Source organism: Mesocricetus auratus, unplaced genomic scaffold (genome assembly GCF_017639785.1).
Source record: "Mesocricetus auratus isolate SY011 unplaced genomic scaffold, BCM_Maur_2.0 Super-Scaffold_100014, whole genome shotgun sequence".
NCBI classification, from domain to species: domain Eukaryota; kingdom Metazoa; phylum Chordata; class Mammalia; order Rodentia; family Cricetidae; genus Mesocricetus; species Mesocricetus auratus.
In genome coordinates, this window is record NW_024429197.1 from 5,303,393 (window position 1) to 5,320,432 (window position 17,040).

At 43.2% G+C, this 17,040-nt stretch overlaps 1 protein-coding gene across 18 annotated transcripts in view; it reads right to left on the bottom strand.

Moving 5' to 3' along the window:
* Positions 1 to 206: 206 nt before the first annotated feature.
* Positions 207 to 17,040, bottom strand: part of Eif4g3 (eukaryotic translation initiation factor 4 gamma 3) — a 210,279-nt gene continuing 193,445 nt past the window's right edge. For all 18 annotated transcript variants that reach the window (XM_040756302.1, XM_040756301.1, XM_040756300.1 and 15 more), the window contains 7 exons: positions 16,287 to 16,412; positions 15,327 to 15,408; positions 13,341 to 13,439; positions 8,024 to 8,170; positions 4,393 to 4,474; positions 3,511 to 3,657; positions 207 to 1,410 (listed from right to left, as the gene is read on the bottom strand). In XM_040756302.1, coding sequence (XP_040612236.1) covers positions 1,229 to 1,410; positions 3,511 to 3,657; positions 4,393 to 4,474; positions 8,024 to 8,170; positions 13,341 to 13,439; positions 15,327 to 15,408; positions 16,287 to 16,412 — 865 coding nt within the window. In that variant the 3' untranslated portion in view covers positions 207 to 1,228. The remainder of the gene's footprint in view (positions 1,411 to 3,510; positions 3,658 to 4,392; positions 4,475 to 8,023; positions 8,171 to 13,340; positions 13,440 to 15,326; positions 15,409 to 16,286; positions 16,413 to 17,040) is intronic.

Consider the following 17,040-nt stretch of genomic DNA (forward strand, 5'->3'; position numbering starts at 1 on the left):
GCTGCCTGCAATACTAATACACATAGCTAGACTGTTTGAGGTTTGCTGTCCTGGACCTCAAGGGCACGGCCACCTAAACACAGTCACCGGACAAATACACACACGGCCCACACACACACCATCATCCCACAGTCAGAAGCAACTGGGATTAGACAATAAGCAGCCAGCACACGTGTGACAGCTGTCAAAAGGAAACGTCGCTTTACTTGATTTTAAACTTGCAATGCTTGCCTTTATTTTGTTCCTTATATTTTGAAAGTGAAAAGAAATAGTATTGAGTCAGTTCCTTATGTTTTTAAATATTTGTTGTTCTATGTATTTACAAGCCTTAAGGGTGCTCTAGCCATTTCAATGGTATTCAGGTTATTTTCCAGGGTAGCACTTTTTCTGAACAAGTCTTGGATTTTTCTGGTCCATAGTACTTCCTTCTGTTCCAAGGTTATGTATGTTTTGTGATTACTAGTGTGATTTTTATATTTTTTGAAGCAAGCTGAGAGGCAGGCAGAAAGATCTGATGCCAGGGGTGGGAGTGGGGCAAGAGGGAGAGAGAAGCAGAGGGAGAGGGGATGGGAAGGAGGGAGAGAGAGAGGGAGAGAGGGAGGGACGAGAGGGAAGAGAGAGAGAGAGAGAGAGAGAGAGAGAGAGAGAGAGAGAGAGAGAGAGAGAGAGAGAGAGAGAGAGAGATCTTTCTTACCTTGTCCACCCCAAACCTTCTCAAATCTGGACTAACAGCTATGTCTTAACACAAATGTGAGGTGCATCTGAAGGGAAGGGAAATTTATTTTTCTGCTTTTCTATTATACAAGTTGTTTACAGAAACTGCAAATTAAAAAATTACACACTGGCATTTGCAGTCCTTAAAATAAATTAAAAGTTCTCAACTGTTTTTTTGCCTTTCCTTTTTTTTCTTTCTTTTTTTTTTTTTTTTGCTAAATGTGTTTTTTTTTTAAGTATGAGTCCTCGTTTAAAAAGAAAAGATTAAAACAGAAAATATTTTCTATAAATAGTGATGTATTTTGGTTTCCGAGCTCCCGCCCTCAGGTCTGCTGTCTCCTTGTTCCAGCACCTTTATCCTCCATGATCACCTGTTTCCTTTTCCCTCTCCCACTCGTGCACACGTGGGGTTTCTGCGAGAGTTGGCCTTGCTGCACTGTGATTGGCGAAGACGTGAAACTTTTTAAAAAAATACTTAAATTGTTTCTTTTGTTTCGTTTGTGTATTTGAAGTATTAGTTATCCTCGGACTCCTCTTCCGCTTCCCGCAGCCACGTGAAAAATGCTGTGACAGATTTGAGGGCCACGCCCTTCCCGTTCTGTTCTGCAGGGTCCTTGCTGCTCTCCCATTTGTAGAAGGCATCTTCTGAGATCACCTCCTCGTCATACAGGCAATCAAAAAACATCCGGAGCAAATCTGCAAGTGGGTGAAAACAGCCATTGGTCTGGGTACTGCAGTTGCCAGGGAAAGCAATGATGTGTGAATGAGCAGTGGATGAATGAATGAAAGCAGGGAATGAGTGAATCAACAGAATGAACAAATATTGGCTTCCTAGGACCTCACACCACTTGCTCTTGATGCTGAGGAACATGGTGGCACCCATTTGCAGAGGAAAACCCTAAGCAGCCTACATTACCTCTATACCTTTATTTTATTCAAATCCAATGATGTTCACATGCCAGTGAGGCTGTCTCCTATCATGTAGTTACAAAATTAAATACTTTAAAAATTCTAAGGCTGTACTAAAAACAAAGGGACACTACATAATGCAGGCACAGGTGATCTCTGCATTTTGGTATCTTAAATATCTCAACTGTCTGAACAATTGGAATTGTTTTTCTTTTACAGTGGAAACTTGTATTACTACTGAAAACAGGGAGAATGCTGTTAGAGACATTAAGCTCCTTTAAATGTATTTATTCTTTCTTTAAAAGTTCCTTGGAACTGAGTTCAATCCACAGCACTGCAAGAGAAAAAAGGAAAATTCCTTCATGATAGTATTTCACTATGTAGCTCTGGCTGACCTTGAACTCACAGAGATCTACTTGCCTCTGCCCACTGAGTCCTGAGATTAAATATGTGCATAGTCAGCTTCCTGATCATCACACTAAAGGACTCAGCAGTGAATGAATGACAAACACCAATTAATATGAGAACCAGACAGATTCTTAATTACATTTTTAGATTAATTTTTAAACTATATTAGTTTAACACTGAAACAAATCAAGCCTCTCCCCTAACCCAACAAAAACAAAATAAACAACTCTAATTGATCTACAGGGATATGGAGCAAGGCCACAAGTCTGTCTGCTGCAGGTTCCCAAACCAACAGTTCCCAGGATGACTGAAGTCGATATACTGGGATTCCTAATATCAACTAAGCAGCCACTTCATCAGACAGCATCTCATCTGAAAAGCTAGTGTCCTCTTCTGCAAGAGAAGCACCCTGTCCTGTTACATGACCTCACATGTAAAACAGCTACAGTTTTGGATTTAGACTTATGCTCTGAGGATAACTTGTTTTAGCCCTTTCTGTCTCCCAGGAAGATTCAGGAGCACTTTCACTTTCGAAGGAAAATGATGCAAAAGTCATAACCCAAGCAAAGTGTCTGGGAACCACTCAATAAACCTGAAATAAGGTCCATCCATGTGCACAAACCAAAGTAAATTCCTGAGTACGTCAGTGATTCACTGGCCAGTACCTAACACTGGGATGTGTGAGTAACTGATGCCTTGGTAAATGCCAGTGGCTTAGGATGCTGAGATCACTGGGCAGCCTCAAGGCTATTCAATATGCATCCGATATCCACATGGGACCACTTAAATGCAAGTTAAATAAAATGGAAAACTCAGTGCTTAGTCACCACGGCCACGGCATCTCAGGTGACCAGGTCCCCACAATGAGCAGTACACACATCAGCTGTGACAGGAGGGTCCACTCTGTATGCCAGGCTCACCTCTTTGACTTGAGAAGACACGCTCCCCTTGCCCTTGGCCACCCCATTAAGTGTTTGTGTCTTCTGTGCATGGACATATATCTGTGCACCAAGTACATGCCTGGTGGCTCTGGAGATGGGAAGAGGGCGCTGGATTTCCTGGAACTGGAGTTCCAAATGGCAGTAAGTGGCCATGTGGGTGCTAGGAACTGAGCCTGGGTCCACGGGAAGAACAGCCATTGACTTCACACTTGAACTATACCTCTCCAGGCCCTAAAAATAAACACCCCCTCTACCTCCCGAGTTTTTGAGACAGGGTTTTGTTCTCTGTACAGCCCTGGCTGTCTTGGAACTTGCTCTGTAGACGAGGCTGGCCTCTGCCTCCTGAGTTCTGGGATTTAAGGCATGCACCACCACCGCCCAGCTAAACTAGACTTAGCATTTTCTCACATAGGTTTTCACATAGTTGATTCTAAAGGTTGCTGCAAGTCGTCCTTTTCCCCATGTCCAAACCCCAACTTTCAAGGCTTATAAGCTCTCCCTGAGAGGTTGGGCTCTCTGTGCCAAGATGGAGACTTACTGGCAGGTTGGTCAAGTTTTACTATTGACGCTTGTAGTGCATAAAGTGCTTGCAGTTCCTTCTCTGTGTCTGAGTCTAGGTACTTGAGTAAGATCGGCACTCTCTGCTTAATCACGGCAGTGTCCACTCTGAAGCTAGGACAGTCAGCTGCAGGGACAGGAGAACCAGAGTCAACTCATTTCTGCTGCTCTGAGTACAGCGCATACACACATTTGGGAAAGGTGAGGTAAGGGGTCAAAAGCAAAGACTGGAATCTGTAGGAATTCAAGTGAGTATTTTAAAAAAGCAAAAATGAAGCAAAATTGGGAGCTGCAGCTATAGCTTGATGAACAAGTGCTCATGTTTATATGGCATAGACATTTAAGCAATAAGACAGACTTGGTCACATGTACCTACGATTTAAACACGAGGGAGTCATAAACAGGAGATTAAGGAGTTCAAGGCCATCCTGAGCAACACTGTCAGCTTGAAGTTAGCCTGGTCTATATGAGCCCCCACCTCCAAAAACAAACAAAAAACCAAAACCAAAAACCACCACCACCACCACCAAAACCATTAAAAAATATTCAACCCGTTCATGAATGGAAGACATGGCCTTGATGATAGAAAGAAAAAGTGGAAAGAAAAATCTATGTGGACCCAAGAAGTATTAAACAGTCGTGGTCAACCACAGAACGCAAGGTAGCAGGTGACATTAAGCAGGTTCTCACTGAGAGATCAACTATTCACTCATGATTGAGAGAGACAGCAGGTAGCACGATATGATGCCACCACTTGCGCAGAAACTGCAAGTTCCAAGACCATATAAAATCAGATCATGAAATGCAAAGCCAAAAATTGTACTTCAGATGCTAGGAATTACTAACAACAAATGTCACTTACCTATAATAGCCGCTTTGCAAACAGCCGTCATTAAAGCTCTAAGGAATGTAGGTGAACTCATCTGGCTCTCGTCTAGATTAGCCTGGAAATGAAAACAGAAGGAATGCATGTTAGAGCAAGGTGCTTGCACTTGTCTGTGAAAACGCTGCAGGCAGCCACTCAGGTTTGAGGGACTTCTTCCTCAGTCAATCACACAGCGCCATGTACGACGCTCATTTGGAAGTACAACCGCTAAACAACAGCATTCCTTAATAATAACCCACAAAAGGAGACCTGCCCATGTCTACACATTCAAAAGCAGCTGCACCACAGCTGAGTGTGGGTGCTCAGGCCTTTTAATTACACCACCGGGGGTTTCGAGAGGTGGAAAGGAGGGAGGGCAGGGTAGATACTCTGAGTTCTAGGCAGCCAGGTCTTGAGGCCAGCCAGAGCAACACAGTAAGCTTCACTGCACCAGGAGTGCAGTGTAGCCTGGGCCATGTTGTCAGCACTGTGCCACTTTGTCCTTGGACCAACACTGCTGTAATCTTCATCTACAGAAAATGGGGCTGATTTCCAGGCCAGCCTGGAACAAAGCCTTCAGGTGTTGAGAAACTTGTTCCTCTTACCTAAGGATGTCAAGAAAAAGTGCATTAACAGATGTGAATTGACCTTGTTGCTAGGGTTACACTAAGCTGATATGCAGCAGCAGAAAAAGACAAACAACTGGAGACACTCCCTAAGACAGTGTTTCAAATACTCCAATAGAATCACACAGTCTTTTCCATCAGAGTCAGTCTGAACAAAGTGCCTGGCAAGAAACCCTGAAGATGTCATTGTCCATTTTTATGAAAGAAAGCTTAGCCATCCAAGGCTGGTCTTGATGGACTTTATAACTAAGGCAAATCAAGGCAGCCTCTCACTGACACCTGCCCTCAAATCCCACTCAGCAGGAACTTCTCTGATCAGCTAGGGTAGGCAGGCAGATGGCCAGCTCTTTGGGACACCAGCTAGGAATGACTTTGTTCCACTGGAGGTTTCACGGCCAGGTCAACCACAGAAACAGAAGCATGTGCAGCCACTGCCTCATCTGGGGAGGGGCTGTGGGGAGCAGGAGGTGCCAACTGACACACTGAGAAGATGTGTTACAGCAACTGCTTTACACCTCCTTAAAAGTACTTAGCTGGCCATGGCGAAGCACTGTGTGGCGAGCACTGAGCTCACTGCACACCTGGCTTATATAGAGAGACCTCTCAACAAACAAGCAACACTCAAAACAACCAATATAAAAACAAACATAAGTATGACAAACAAAACAAAAACAACAAATCCAAATAACTTAATTTGGATTGAAGCCAAGTCTCAAAGAGTTACTTTTTAAAACTTGGGGACAACTATTTTTGAAGAATAAATAACAAAAAAAAAATTAGTGTGTGATTCTGAAAATAATGTATTATCTGTGTGCTCAATACTTTAATTCATTCCATCCATCCATCCATCCATCCATCCATCCATCCATCCATCCATCCATCCATCCATCCATCCATCCAAGCAAGTTTACTCTGTGTAGTCTTGTTGACCAGGCTGGCCTCAAACTCACAGACCTGCCTCTGCCTCCCCAGTGCTGGGATTAAAAGGTGTGCACCACCACTGCCATTCAACAATATTGTTGAAAAACAGGTTAGCAGAGCAATTTAAATACTGAACAATACTTGAAATCCACAATGGATGAAATTCAAAGCAACATGAGCAAAATCAACCAATTAGCTAAACATAATTAGACAACAACACTTCTAAATCATTTGAGTGTTCCTTCTCAAGGGCTACCAAGGAATAAACGGCTCCTTCTTGTATAAGTAAGACCAAGTATTCTGATTCTAGCATCTACAGTAGAAAAGACTTGGGAAAAACTGCAAACAAGGCTCCAGATTAAGCAAAAATGTGGACAAAGGAAGGAAGATGGGTCTGCCAAAGGCTGTCAGAAGCCAGACTCAGGCATAGGTACTGACAGACCAGGCACTTAATATGGTTTTCCTGCTCTCTTGTCTGCGTTTGTAAAAGAAGTTATCTTTATTACACAGAATTTGCATTTGTTGGAAATTTATCCTTTGTTTTCTCTTTAAGAAAATAATCAAATAATTTTTCCATTTATTTACTTGGTTCGTGTGTCTTGTGAGCGGAAGTTAAAGGACAGCTTTCAGGAGCTTGTCGCTGCTCCCTTACGTGAGTTCTGGGGATTGAACTAGGGCATCAGGCTTGGCTGCAGAGTCTTTACTTGCTGAGCCTTCTTTCAAGAACAGACACTAGCATAAACATGAAGCTGGCCAGTAACTGTAGCCTCTCTTTAATCTCAGCAGAGGCAGGCAATCTACAGAGTGGGTTCCGGAGCCACTAATACAGAGAGCTTATCTCAAAACTCCCATGAAGCTGGGTGGGAGCTGGAGAACGATTTGGGAGAGCTAGGGCAGAGAAAAGCATGTGAAATATATGAATTCTCAAATTATCCTTGCTGAGACTGTTTAACTTGAATTCTAATGAAACTATTGCAAATGCTAGCATATCAGAAACTAAGAGTGGTCAAATATGTGCTAAGTTTTGATAAAGAAATTTGGTAAGCCAAGTGTTGGTGGCGCATGCCTTTAATCCTGGCACTCGGGAGACAGAGGCAGGCGGATCTCTGTGAGTTCAAGACCAGCCCGGACTACAAGAGCTAGTTCCAGGATAGCCTCCAAAGCCGCAGAGAAACCCTGTCTTGAAAAACCAAAAAAAAAAAAAAAAAAAAAAAAAAAGAAAAGAAAAAAGGAAATTTGTTAATTTGTAATAAAGTTTAACAATTATAAGACAAAATCACCACAAACTGTAATGAATTAAAAACTGAAAGTTCAAACTACTGACATACTGTCCATCTATGGAAAACCACGAAGGGAATGGTGCCAAGTATATAAGCTACAGCCTGGCTTTAACAGCCGGTGTGTGTTACTGCACGCACCAGAAGGTCCAAGACTGAGGCTATGCTGAGTTCCAGAATAAACAAAGCTGCGTTGGTGACATAGTGTTTAGCATGGCTGCCGTCTAAGAATACATTGTAACATGAATGGATTAAGAAGATTAGGAAAAAGATGACTACACTGAGGAAGGCACAGAGGTCCTTGTGCTCACAGATAAGCACTGTGGGAATCAGGAATGTTAACCACACAGGGTTGGAATGAGACCCAGAGAAATGGGGTTGTGCCCTCAATAGGTTTTTCCTTGACTTGCCAGACTGAAATTGACTGGGGATGGTGGCACACAGCAGCAGAGGCAAGGAGATCTCTATGAGTTTGAAAGCAGCCTTGTTTACTTAGCAAGCACCAGACTAGCCAGGGCTACACATAATGTGGCCCCGCCTGAAGAAAACAAAACGACAACAACAAAACCAACCTACCCAGGTAAAACCTAAATCAATAAAATAAAAATAATAAAAAGACTGAGCACTTATAAAAACCTCTAAGTGGCCTTTGAATTTCAAATACACTGTATACATACATACATACTGGCACAAAAGCCACAGTGTATGACGGGGAAGTGGTCTGAAGTAAGGGACTGCCATGGGAGCTCCGAGGACCCACTGGCACTGGACTGAGTGACAGCAGAGCATGGTCGGTGTCTGTACCTCTACCCAGTCAAAGATCCGCTCATCATCCGCTTTGTCCTCCATGATGAGTTTCTCCAGCCTTTGAGACAGCTCCTCAGCAGAGAGTTCTCGCTTTGAAAGTGCTTCCGAGGAACAGGAACTTTCTGTCTCTATGAATTCTAATTTCTGGAACCAAATATGAAACATTGATAGTGTTCAGTGTGATGATTACATGAGACATGAGTTTGATTCCAAATTCCAGAGAGATCTGCCACTCATGGCCTGAGGGCATCTGCACTAGGAGACACAATACCTAATTAAATCTATTTTTTAAATTAAAAAACACTAATAATATTTGTATGCATGTGTGTACATGACATGTATGGGCACAAATGTGGGAGGTCAGAGAATACCTGTTAATCCCGTGTCCTTGTGGGCATGTGTACTGAAGTGCAGGTGCTCTCAGAGGTCAGAAAAGGGTGTTCAACCTCTTGGAGCTGGAGTTATTATAGTGGCTGTCTGCAGCCTGACATGGAATTTTACAGCAACAGTACACAATCTTACCTGCTGAGTCATTGCTCTATGCCAAACTCTGTTCTCCCACCTGACATGGATCCTCAGGAATGAACTCAGGCCACCAGGAGTGCAACAAGTGCCTTTACCTGCAGCCGTCTTGCCAGCTCAATTGTCAAACCCTTACATCGTGCATTTTTCTGCATAAAAGGCAAACTAACTCCCTGCCTTGCTACCTCCAGATCACTGTGAGCTGCAGCCTTGCAGGGAGTTATAACGCAGGAGCCCAAGGTCTAAGACTGTAGCCTCTCCACAAAAGAACAGTGGCAGCTCTGGATCCTATGGCCCCTGATCACGCTAAGCACAAGGGCAAAAAATGGTGCTATCAGTTGTTACAGAAACAGGGAGCTGACAAGTCAGTAACCAAACCATACTGTTCAGTCAGGCTACAATAAGATGTGTGACTATGTCTGGCTTTACATCATCTTTGCACACAAACTACGAAGACAAACATGAGTACTAAATGTCATTAAAGTCAAGTTCATTTGAATTGTTTTTACCCCAGTGCTTCATTTCTTCCAGAATCGCCTGACTCACCCCTCTACCTTTCTCTCCTTTTCCCCCTTTTGCAGCTTTGAATGGAACCTGAGACCGTGAGAGTGTCACATGAGCATTTTGTTACTCAGCCACACCAGCCCTGGCCCCACACAGATACAAAGTCCTTTTCTTGATGTTTCTCTGGCTCAGTGCTGGTAAGCAGCCCACTCCCCATACTTTCAAGACAGCCACGAGCTTCTTAAGAACTGTCAATCAAGGGCTGAAGAGCTGACTCAGTGGTTAAGAGCATAGCACAGGCTGCTCATCTAGAAAACTCAGGTTCAATTCTGCCCACGTGGTGCTTACAACCATCTGTAATTCTAGTTCCAGGAGATCTGACCTGGCCTCCCTGTATACCAGGCATGCTCCTGGAGTACATACATACACACAGGCAAAACATCACACACATAAAATAAAAGCCATCAATGTTGTATAACCATAAACTTTTCACATGATTCTAATGCTGTGAGGGATTCAGTGCCTTCAAGGAAAACCTCCTAAAATTCCACCAGATTTTACTGAACTTACTTTGAGCTATAATGCAATTACCAGTTTTAAAATGTCAATAAAAGTAGGAACATAGCCGGGCGTTGGTGGCGCACGCCTTTAATCCCAGCACTCGGGAGGCAGAGGCAGGCGGATCTCTGTAAGTTCAAGACCAGCCTGGACTACCAAGGGAGTTTCAGGACAGCCTCCAAAGCCACAGAGAAACCCTGTCTCAAAAACAAAACAAAACAAAACAAAAACAAAAAACAAAAAAAATAAAAGTAGGAACATTTGCAAACAAAGCTGTACCACTGACAAGGTAAGAGAAACCTCCTTCCTAGTACCTCGAGGGCTGGGCTTTCACTTATAACTGAGTTCACCATAACATCTTTTGTTGTTGCCAGGTTTTGACAAAGGGTCACTGTGGTAGTTTGAATGTAATTGGCCCCCATAACCTCACAGGGAGTGGCACTAGTAGAGGAGGTGTGGCTTTGTTGGAGTGGGTGTGGCCTTGTTGGAGGAAGTGTGTCACTGTGGGGGTGGGCTTTGAGGTTTCCTATGCTCAAGATAGGACCCAGTGTCTCAACTGACTTCCTGGTGCCTGCAAGATGTAGTAGGACACTCAGCTACTCCTTCAGTACCATGTCTGTCTGCATACTGCCATGGTAATGGACTGAACCTCTGAAACTGTAAGCAAGCCCCCCCCTCAATTAAATATTTTCCTTGTACAATTTGCCATGGTGGTGGGGAGGGGAGGGGGGTGGCTCAGCGATTAAGAGCACTGACTGTTCTTCTAGAGGTCCTGAGTTCAATTCTTGACAACCACATGGTGGCTCACAATCACTTTGAATGAGATCTGGTGCTTTCTGCTGGCATGCGGGACGAAGACTGTATACATAATGAAATATTTTTAAAAATTATTAAATAACTATTTGCTGTAGTCATGGTGTCTCTTCACAGCAATAGACACCCTAATTAATACAGTCTCATAGCCCAGGTTGGCTTCCAACTCATTATGTAGCCAAGGATAACAGTTAACTCCTGTTCCCTACTCACTCCTGCATTTGTCTTCTAAATCACAGGCAACAAAGGGAATGTAACCTGAACCAGACACCCACTCTCGGGCTACTGCACAGGGTAGGTCCAGGCATGAGTCTGCACTAACCTCCCAGTGTCTGGATTTTTTTCCTGAGGCACTGCTTAACATGTATCAATAACTTCATCTCCCTGAGTTCAAGAATGAATTTTCAACAGGGTCTCACTATGTGGTCCTGGCTTGGCAGGCCCAGAAATCAGCCTGCTTCTGCTCAGTGTGGGGATCAGGTGTGCAGCAAAAGGGAAGCAGACAGACCGCTTTGGTTTTCCACAACTGAGACTGCTTTGTGGAGTTCACAATATTCCTTGGTATTGCTTAGTGTTTAGATATGTGGTAGAATTCACAGAAAGACCATGGATCCTCAAGTTTTCTCTGTAGGAACATTTTTAAGTAAAAACACAATCTCTGTTCTAGATATCTGTTCACTTCAATGACGTTAACGAATATATTAGTGTAAAATGTATTCTAACATTTTGGAACAAAATTCATAATAGTGTCACCTCTTTTGCAGTAGGGATCATTTTGCCTTTTTTGCTAAAACTTTTCTTCTAGTCCAATGGTGGTGGTAGCACATGCTTTTGTTTTGAGTTTTTCAAAGCCAGGGGCTATCCAGAGTGGCTTCAAACTGCCTCTGCCTCCCAAGTGCTGGGATTAAAGGTGTGCCCAGTGGTGGAGTTCAAGGACGGCCTTAGGTTCATAGTGAGTTAAAGAAGTAGTTGCTTAGCTATCTCTTCAGCCCTGTGGCTGAAGCAAGTACACAGCGACTCGGATGGTGTTTTTATCCCAAAGATGACACTCCCTTGCTTTTGTTCTGTTACACTGCTCAAGTTGGCCTCAAATTTATGGTAAATAAGTAATCCTCTTGTATCACGCTCCTGAATAGCTGTGATTCCAAGAGAATCCCACACCACACTGCAAAGCAATGGGCTTGACATTTATTATTTTTTAAATTGACATTATTTATTTTTACTACTGTAGTTTTTTGTTTGTTGGTTGGTTTAAAATTTTTTTCTCCTTTGGAGATGGAGTAGTCCTGGATAGCTTTCTCTTTGTAGACCAGGATAGCTTCAAATTCACAGAGACACCTGACTCCTGAGTGCTAGGATTATGTGCACCAGCAGATACGTCATTACTGTTCGCTATAACTGGCCTTAGTTCCAGTTTTCCTGAAGTAATTTTGTTTGTCTGAAACAGTATCTCCCCATGAAGCCTGCACGATTATCTGCAGATCTGTAGATCTTACCTCAGCCCCCAAGAGGTGGGATCCCAGGTACAGGCACACAGTGTCCGACCTCAAGTGTTCTTGGCATCCCACAGTTGCTTGTTTAGTACTAGAGTGCATTGCTGTTGCACTTTGGCTTATAAATTTCTGCATTTGGCTATCAAATCAGAGGCCCCTACGATGACTGTCAATGGGGTTTTAAAAAGCCTGTTTATGATTCTCTGCCTTATAAGTGGCATTCTAGCCCCTCCCCCTTGTCCCCAGTACCTTGTGGCTTCAAACTGGAGGCTGCTCAGTCAGAATACTGGCAGTTTTTGTGATGTCATTTTATTCATCAAGTTCACTTCTGGGTCACTAAGAGTCTGTTAAGTATCCTTTTTGAACTGTGCGTATATACGTGGGTTTAGTCATGTGTGTACACATGCATATATGCAGGTGCATGCATGTGTAGGTCAGAGGACAACCTTGGGTTTTGTTTTGAAACAGGGTCTCTCACAGGCCTGGAACTCACTTATCAGGCTAGATTGTCTGCCCAGCAGGATTACCAATCTTCTAGTCTCTGACTCCCCAGTGCTGGGATACAAGAACACATCATTTCTTGGCATTTTTACAGAGGTTCTCTCAAACTCAGGTTCTCAACGCTTGCAGTTTCCTGGTGTTGGGGAACAGAGGAAGCCCTGTGTGTGAAGTCCTGGGTGAATGTGCGCCATGTCAAGGACCCCACGGCCTCAGATTCAGAGGGAAACGGCAAAGCCTTCCTTTATGGTCCATGTATGAATGTTATCTGTATGCAGAAACCCTGCCTCTCTGTTCTATAATAAACACGCTGAGCTGGCAGGGTGCTACAGGTTCTCCATGAGAGAGAGGCCAGTGCACCCCAATGAAACTTGCCTGTCCATGCATCTGTATAGGCTGCATTCGGGTCTGTTCCTGAGATGTGCTGGATGTGTTACCCGGCACCTAAAATTATCTGCTGGCTGTATGGCTGGAGAAGCCTTAAAATACGAACTTCAGGGCTGGAGAGATGGCTCAGAGGTTAAGAGCACTGACTGCTCTTCCAGGGGTCCTGAGTTCAATTCCCAGCAACCACAAGGTGGCTCACAACCATCTACAATTCAATCTGGTGCCCTCTTCTGGCATGTAGGCAGAACACTGTATATGTGATAAATAACTAAATCTTTAAAACTAAAAACAAAAAACACGAACTTCAAATGCTGCCTCCAATAAGGCTCTCATTTTTGTCTTTGTTGCTGAAATGTTGGGGATTGAAACCCAAGGCTTTACTAATGAGTCAAGATTCTAGTCCACCAATAGTACTAGTTTGATTTACTTATCATTGTCATCATTTGCAGTCATGTGGATAGAACCCAGGTCCTCAAGAACGCTATAAAAGGGCTCTAACAACCTCAAACCAACCACTATCAAAAGGAACTGTTACTCACCTGCTCCACGAGAAAATTATGTACATCTTCCCCTTCTGGTAAAAAGTCCTTCCAGCTGAGGTCAGCCTCCCTCCATAAGGCGCCTACTTTCTTATGGCTCTAAAACAGAGATAAACCCATCCATCAGTTTCGTTTGTAAGAAGGAAAAAAAGGTTTGCTTGATGTAAAAAGTGCAGAACTCTAAAGACTAAAAAATAATAAAAACAAAAATTCAGTATTGTTCTTACTAACGGGACTATTATCTTTCAAACAGAGATGCCTGAATATATGTAAATGTAATGGTGATTCTGGCATTTTAGTCACACCGATAACCCCAGAACTTGAGTTCAAGGCCAGCCTGGACTACACAATGAATTCCAGGATAGTCTGGGCTACAGAGCTGACCTTGTCTCCCAAATCTAAAAATAAATAAATATATAAATAAACAAGGAAAACAGTGAATGACTTAGTTTAACTGCTTATGAATCAACTATTCATTTACTAGATGTTTCATTTAGGAAACTGCCAACAATTACTAAACATCCAAACACACCATGTTTCCATGTTTACACTGTTTCCCCCTCCTGGATGGCTCTGCATATACATACACCTCACAAAGCCAGGCACACGCCTCTCTGGTATCCCCCATCAGAGATCACCTTTCAGCTTGAGCAGAAGAATCATGCTCAGCTGGAAGCACATGAGCAGGTGCCCTTGCTGCCTCATAAAGATGATGTCATTAACCATGACATCATCATACATTAGACCAAGAGAAGAGCTGGTTTTAGCTGAGCGGTGTGGCACACGCCTGTAATCCCACTACTTGGGAAAGTAGGTACAAAGACAGCCATACATTTGAGCCTAGCCTGGGCTGTATACTGGTACTTTTTCTCAAAATCATAAACAACACACACACACACACACACACCCCAGAAAAAAAAAAACACATCAAAACTCTGGTTTTGTTAATAAAAAAATCAAAGTTTATAACAAATTTTAGGTAAGAACTCTAAAGGAGGTAGAAGAGGGAACATTGAATTTAAAAGAATAGTAAAGCAGACATTTTAGTGCTATAAGACAGCATTATCACAAAACAGGATGTCACTAGAGCAAGCTATGGAAAGCATCTGTTTTACACGGGTCTCACAAATGGGCACTGAAGGGATTCTGCGGGTCAGAGCAAGACAGGAAGGAAAATAAAAATGACAACTTACAAAATTGTAATCTATCATCCCAGTACCTCCAGCTCAGATGGAGCCCAGCAGGGGCTCCAGCATCTTCCAGAGAGTTCTGCTCTGTGTTAAATTTCTCTTCTGGACACCAAGCCATGAAGTCATCCCGCCCCAATGGCTCATACCTGCCTATCTCCCTCAACCTATACAGACTTTGAAGGATAATTATCTTTGAATTACAGGCATTTAACTGGAAAACTTCACCATCTTGCACAAACATTTTTACCTCCTATTTCTAATTAGATTAGACTACCATTCCATTAGTCAAAAGTAATAAAATTAACCATTTTGTGACTCCTGTCTGAAAGTTTTTATTTTTGTTTTGTGAATAAATGAGTGCTTTGACTGATGTAGGCTGAAAGGATGCATTGGAACCCCTGGAGCTGGAGTTATACATAGCTGTGAGTCACTATGTGGGTGCTGGGGTCTGAACCAGGGTCCTCTGCAAGAGCAGAAGGTTTTCTTAATCACCGAGGAATCTCTCCAGTCCCACTCTGAAAGTTTTTTTTTTAATTGAAATCTATTAAAAGTATTAACATAGTCATTTTGTTTCAAGAAAAGACAAAACTCACAGGCACAAATAATGAGTATCTTTGGATTCTTTACAACTACAGCAATCCATTCTAGTGAGATTGGACAATTCTTCTTGGTGACAGAAGAGCAAAGGCGCCTCTGATAGGAACAAGCCAAGCAGACTTGCAGACAAAGACGTGGACTGGTCACATCACTGCCCTTCTGGCCACATCAATGGGTCTGACACTCAACTCACACTCACCATTTGTTTGCATAGAAGGTGCAGGATTTCAGAAAGCAGGACCCCGGCTCTTCCGACGGGAAGTAAAGGCTTGCTAAATTCTCTGTAAAAGACAGGAGCCGCGAATAAGTACCAAGCAGGGAGTATGCAGGCTAGCCAATCAGACTCCCTGGTCACCTCATGCTTCGTGGATGGGCAGGAGAGGGGCTGTGGATGTCCTGGATTGTCAGGCACTTCAGTGACTCTGCTTACCCACAAAGTCAAATGAAAGAGTGACACTCATTTAAGGCTCAGTCACAAGAACATTTAAATCAGAATGTTCTTTTCTTTACGGTATTTTCTGAGTGAAAAGAAACCTTTTTTTTTCCCATAGCCTAAACCAGTCTTCCTAAACTAAGTTCTCCAGGTCCAACATTGTAAACTCCTCAAAAAAGGTTCTCTCAGTTAACTGAGGCCATTTTTCTTGGTTGTTTTCCCACGAAGGTCTCACGATCGCCAATGTGCACTTTGTGCATTTTCAAGAGGAGGGCATGGTGTCTGCAGAGTGTAGCGGTATGAAGGACTGTAGGTGAGAAGCACGAGTAACACATGGCAGCACCCACCCCAGGTCACACCCATCTCAGGACACTGCCATCGTAACTGTGAGCATGCAAGCCATGCAGCAAAGCAGCTCAGAGCAACTCAACAAAGGTGGGCACAAACCCAGACTAACAGGAAACTCCCAGAAACAATCACCTCCGGACTCGGGAGCTGAGTCTGCAATGGCCACCACCCTCCAAGGACCAAAGGGCTCTCCTCTCCTATCACCAACATACTGCCAGTCTAGACACTGTATCCATTTCTCCTTGAAACTGAAGGCTAGAGGCATAAGTTGTGTCCATGAGTGTCCAGAGGTGCCAATGGACAGCACTATGTCACAGAGTAGGAGAGTTTTGAGTCCGTTTGCCCTGCTAGATGTTAAAAAGAACAAATACAACTTACACAATAAGTTCTCTCATGGAAATTCCCCCTTCTTTTAACATCGGGGTGACTAGTTCAGCCAGGTACAACCAAATATGGGGAATATCAATGGCCATGTCATCTGCCAATTCCAAGGTTTCAGAAAAACTGAAAAAGGAAAAAAAAAATCACTGAAATGTAATTTGAAAGTTAAAATTAAATGGAGATCCGTATCAGTAGAGTAACAAGTCTGTGCACTCTAAGCATTTCCTGTCAGGTACAATACTCTGGAATTCACACTAGTGTAGGAAGAGACCTGGACATGTAAAGGCAAACTGAAGACAGAGCAAACACCAGGAAAGTATGACTGACAGAGCCAGAGGGAGGGCAGAGAACACCTCTGTATGGAAGTGACTTCTGAAATACTTAGGTAGCCATGTAAAGTGTGGGTAAGAGCTATCATAAAATCATGGACTAAACACATGCTACCATGTAGTCAGACACAGGGAGGAGAGGCAGAATTCCCTATCTTAGAGACCCACATGATGGGAAAGCTGGAAGAACATAAGAGGGCAGGCTGCTACAAACATTATTCTAAGTTACAAGTCTTGGTGGTCTAAGGTTTTTTTCAGGCTTTTGTGCTATGATATGTAAGTATTTCTTAATGTGAAGTAAAATAAAGGGAATTTTACGCCACAGGGTGGTTAAGGTAAGAGGGGCAGTCAGCTTGAGTTTAAAATGAGCTGTAACAGAGCCCGACTGTGTCTCAAAAACACAGAAAGAATGAGAAAAGGCT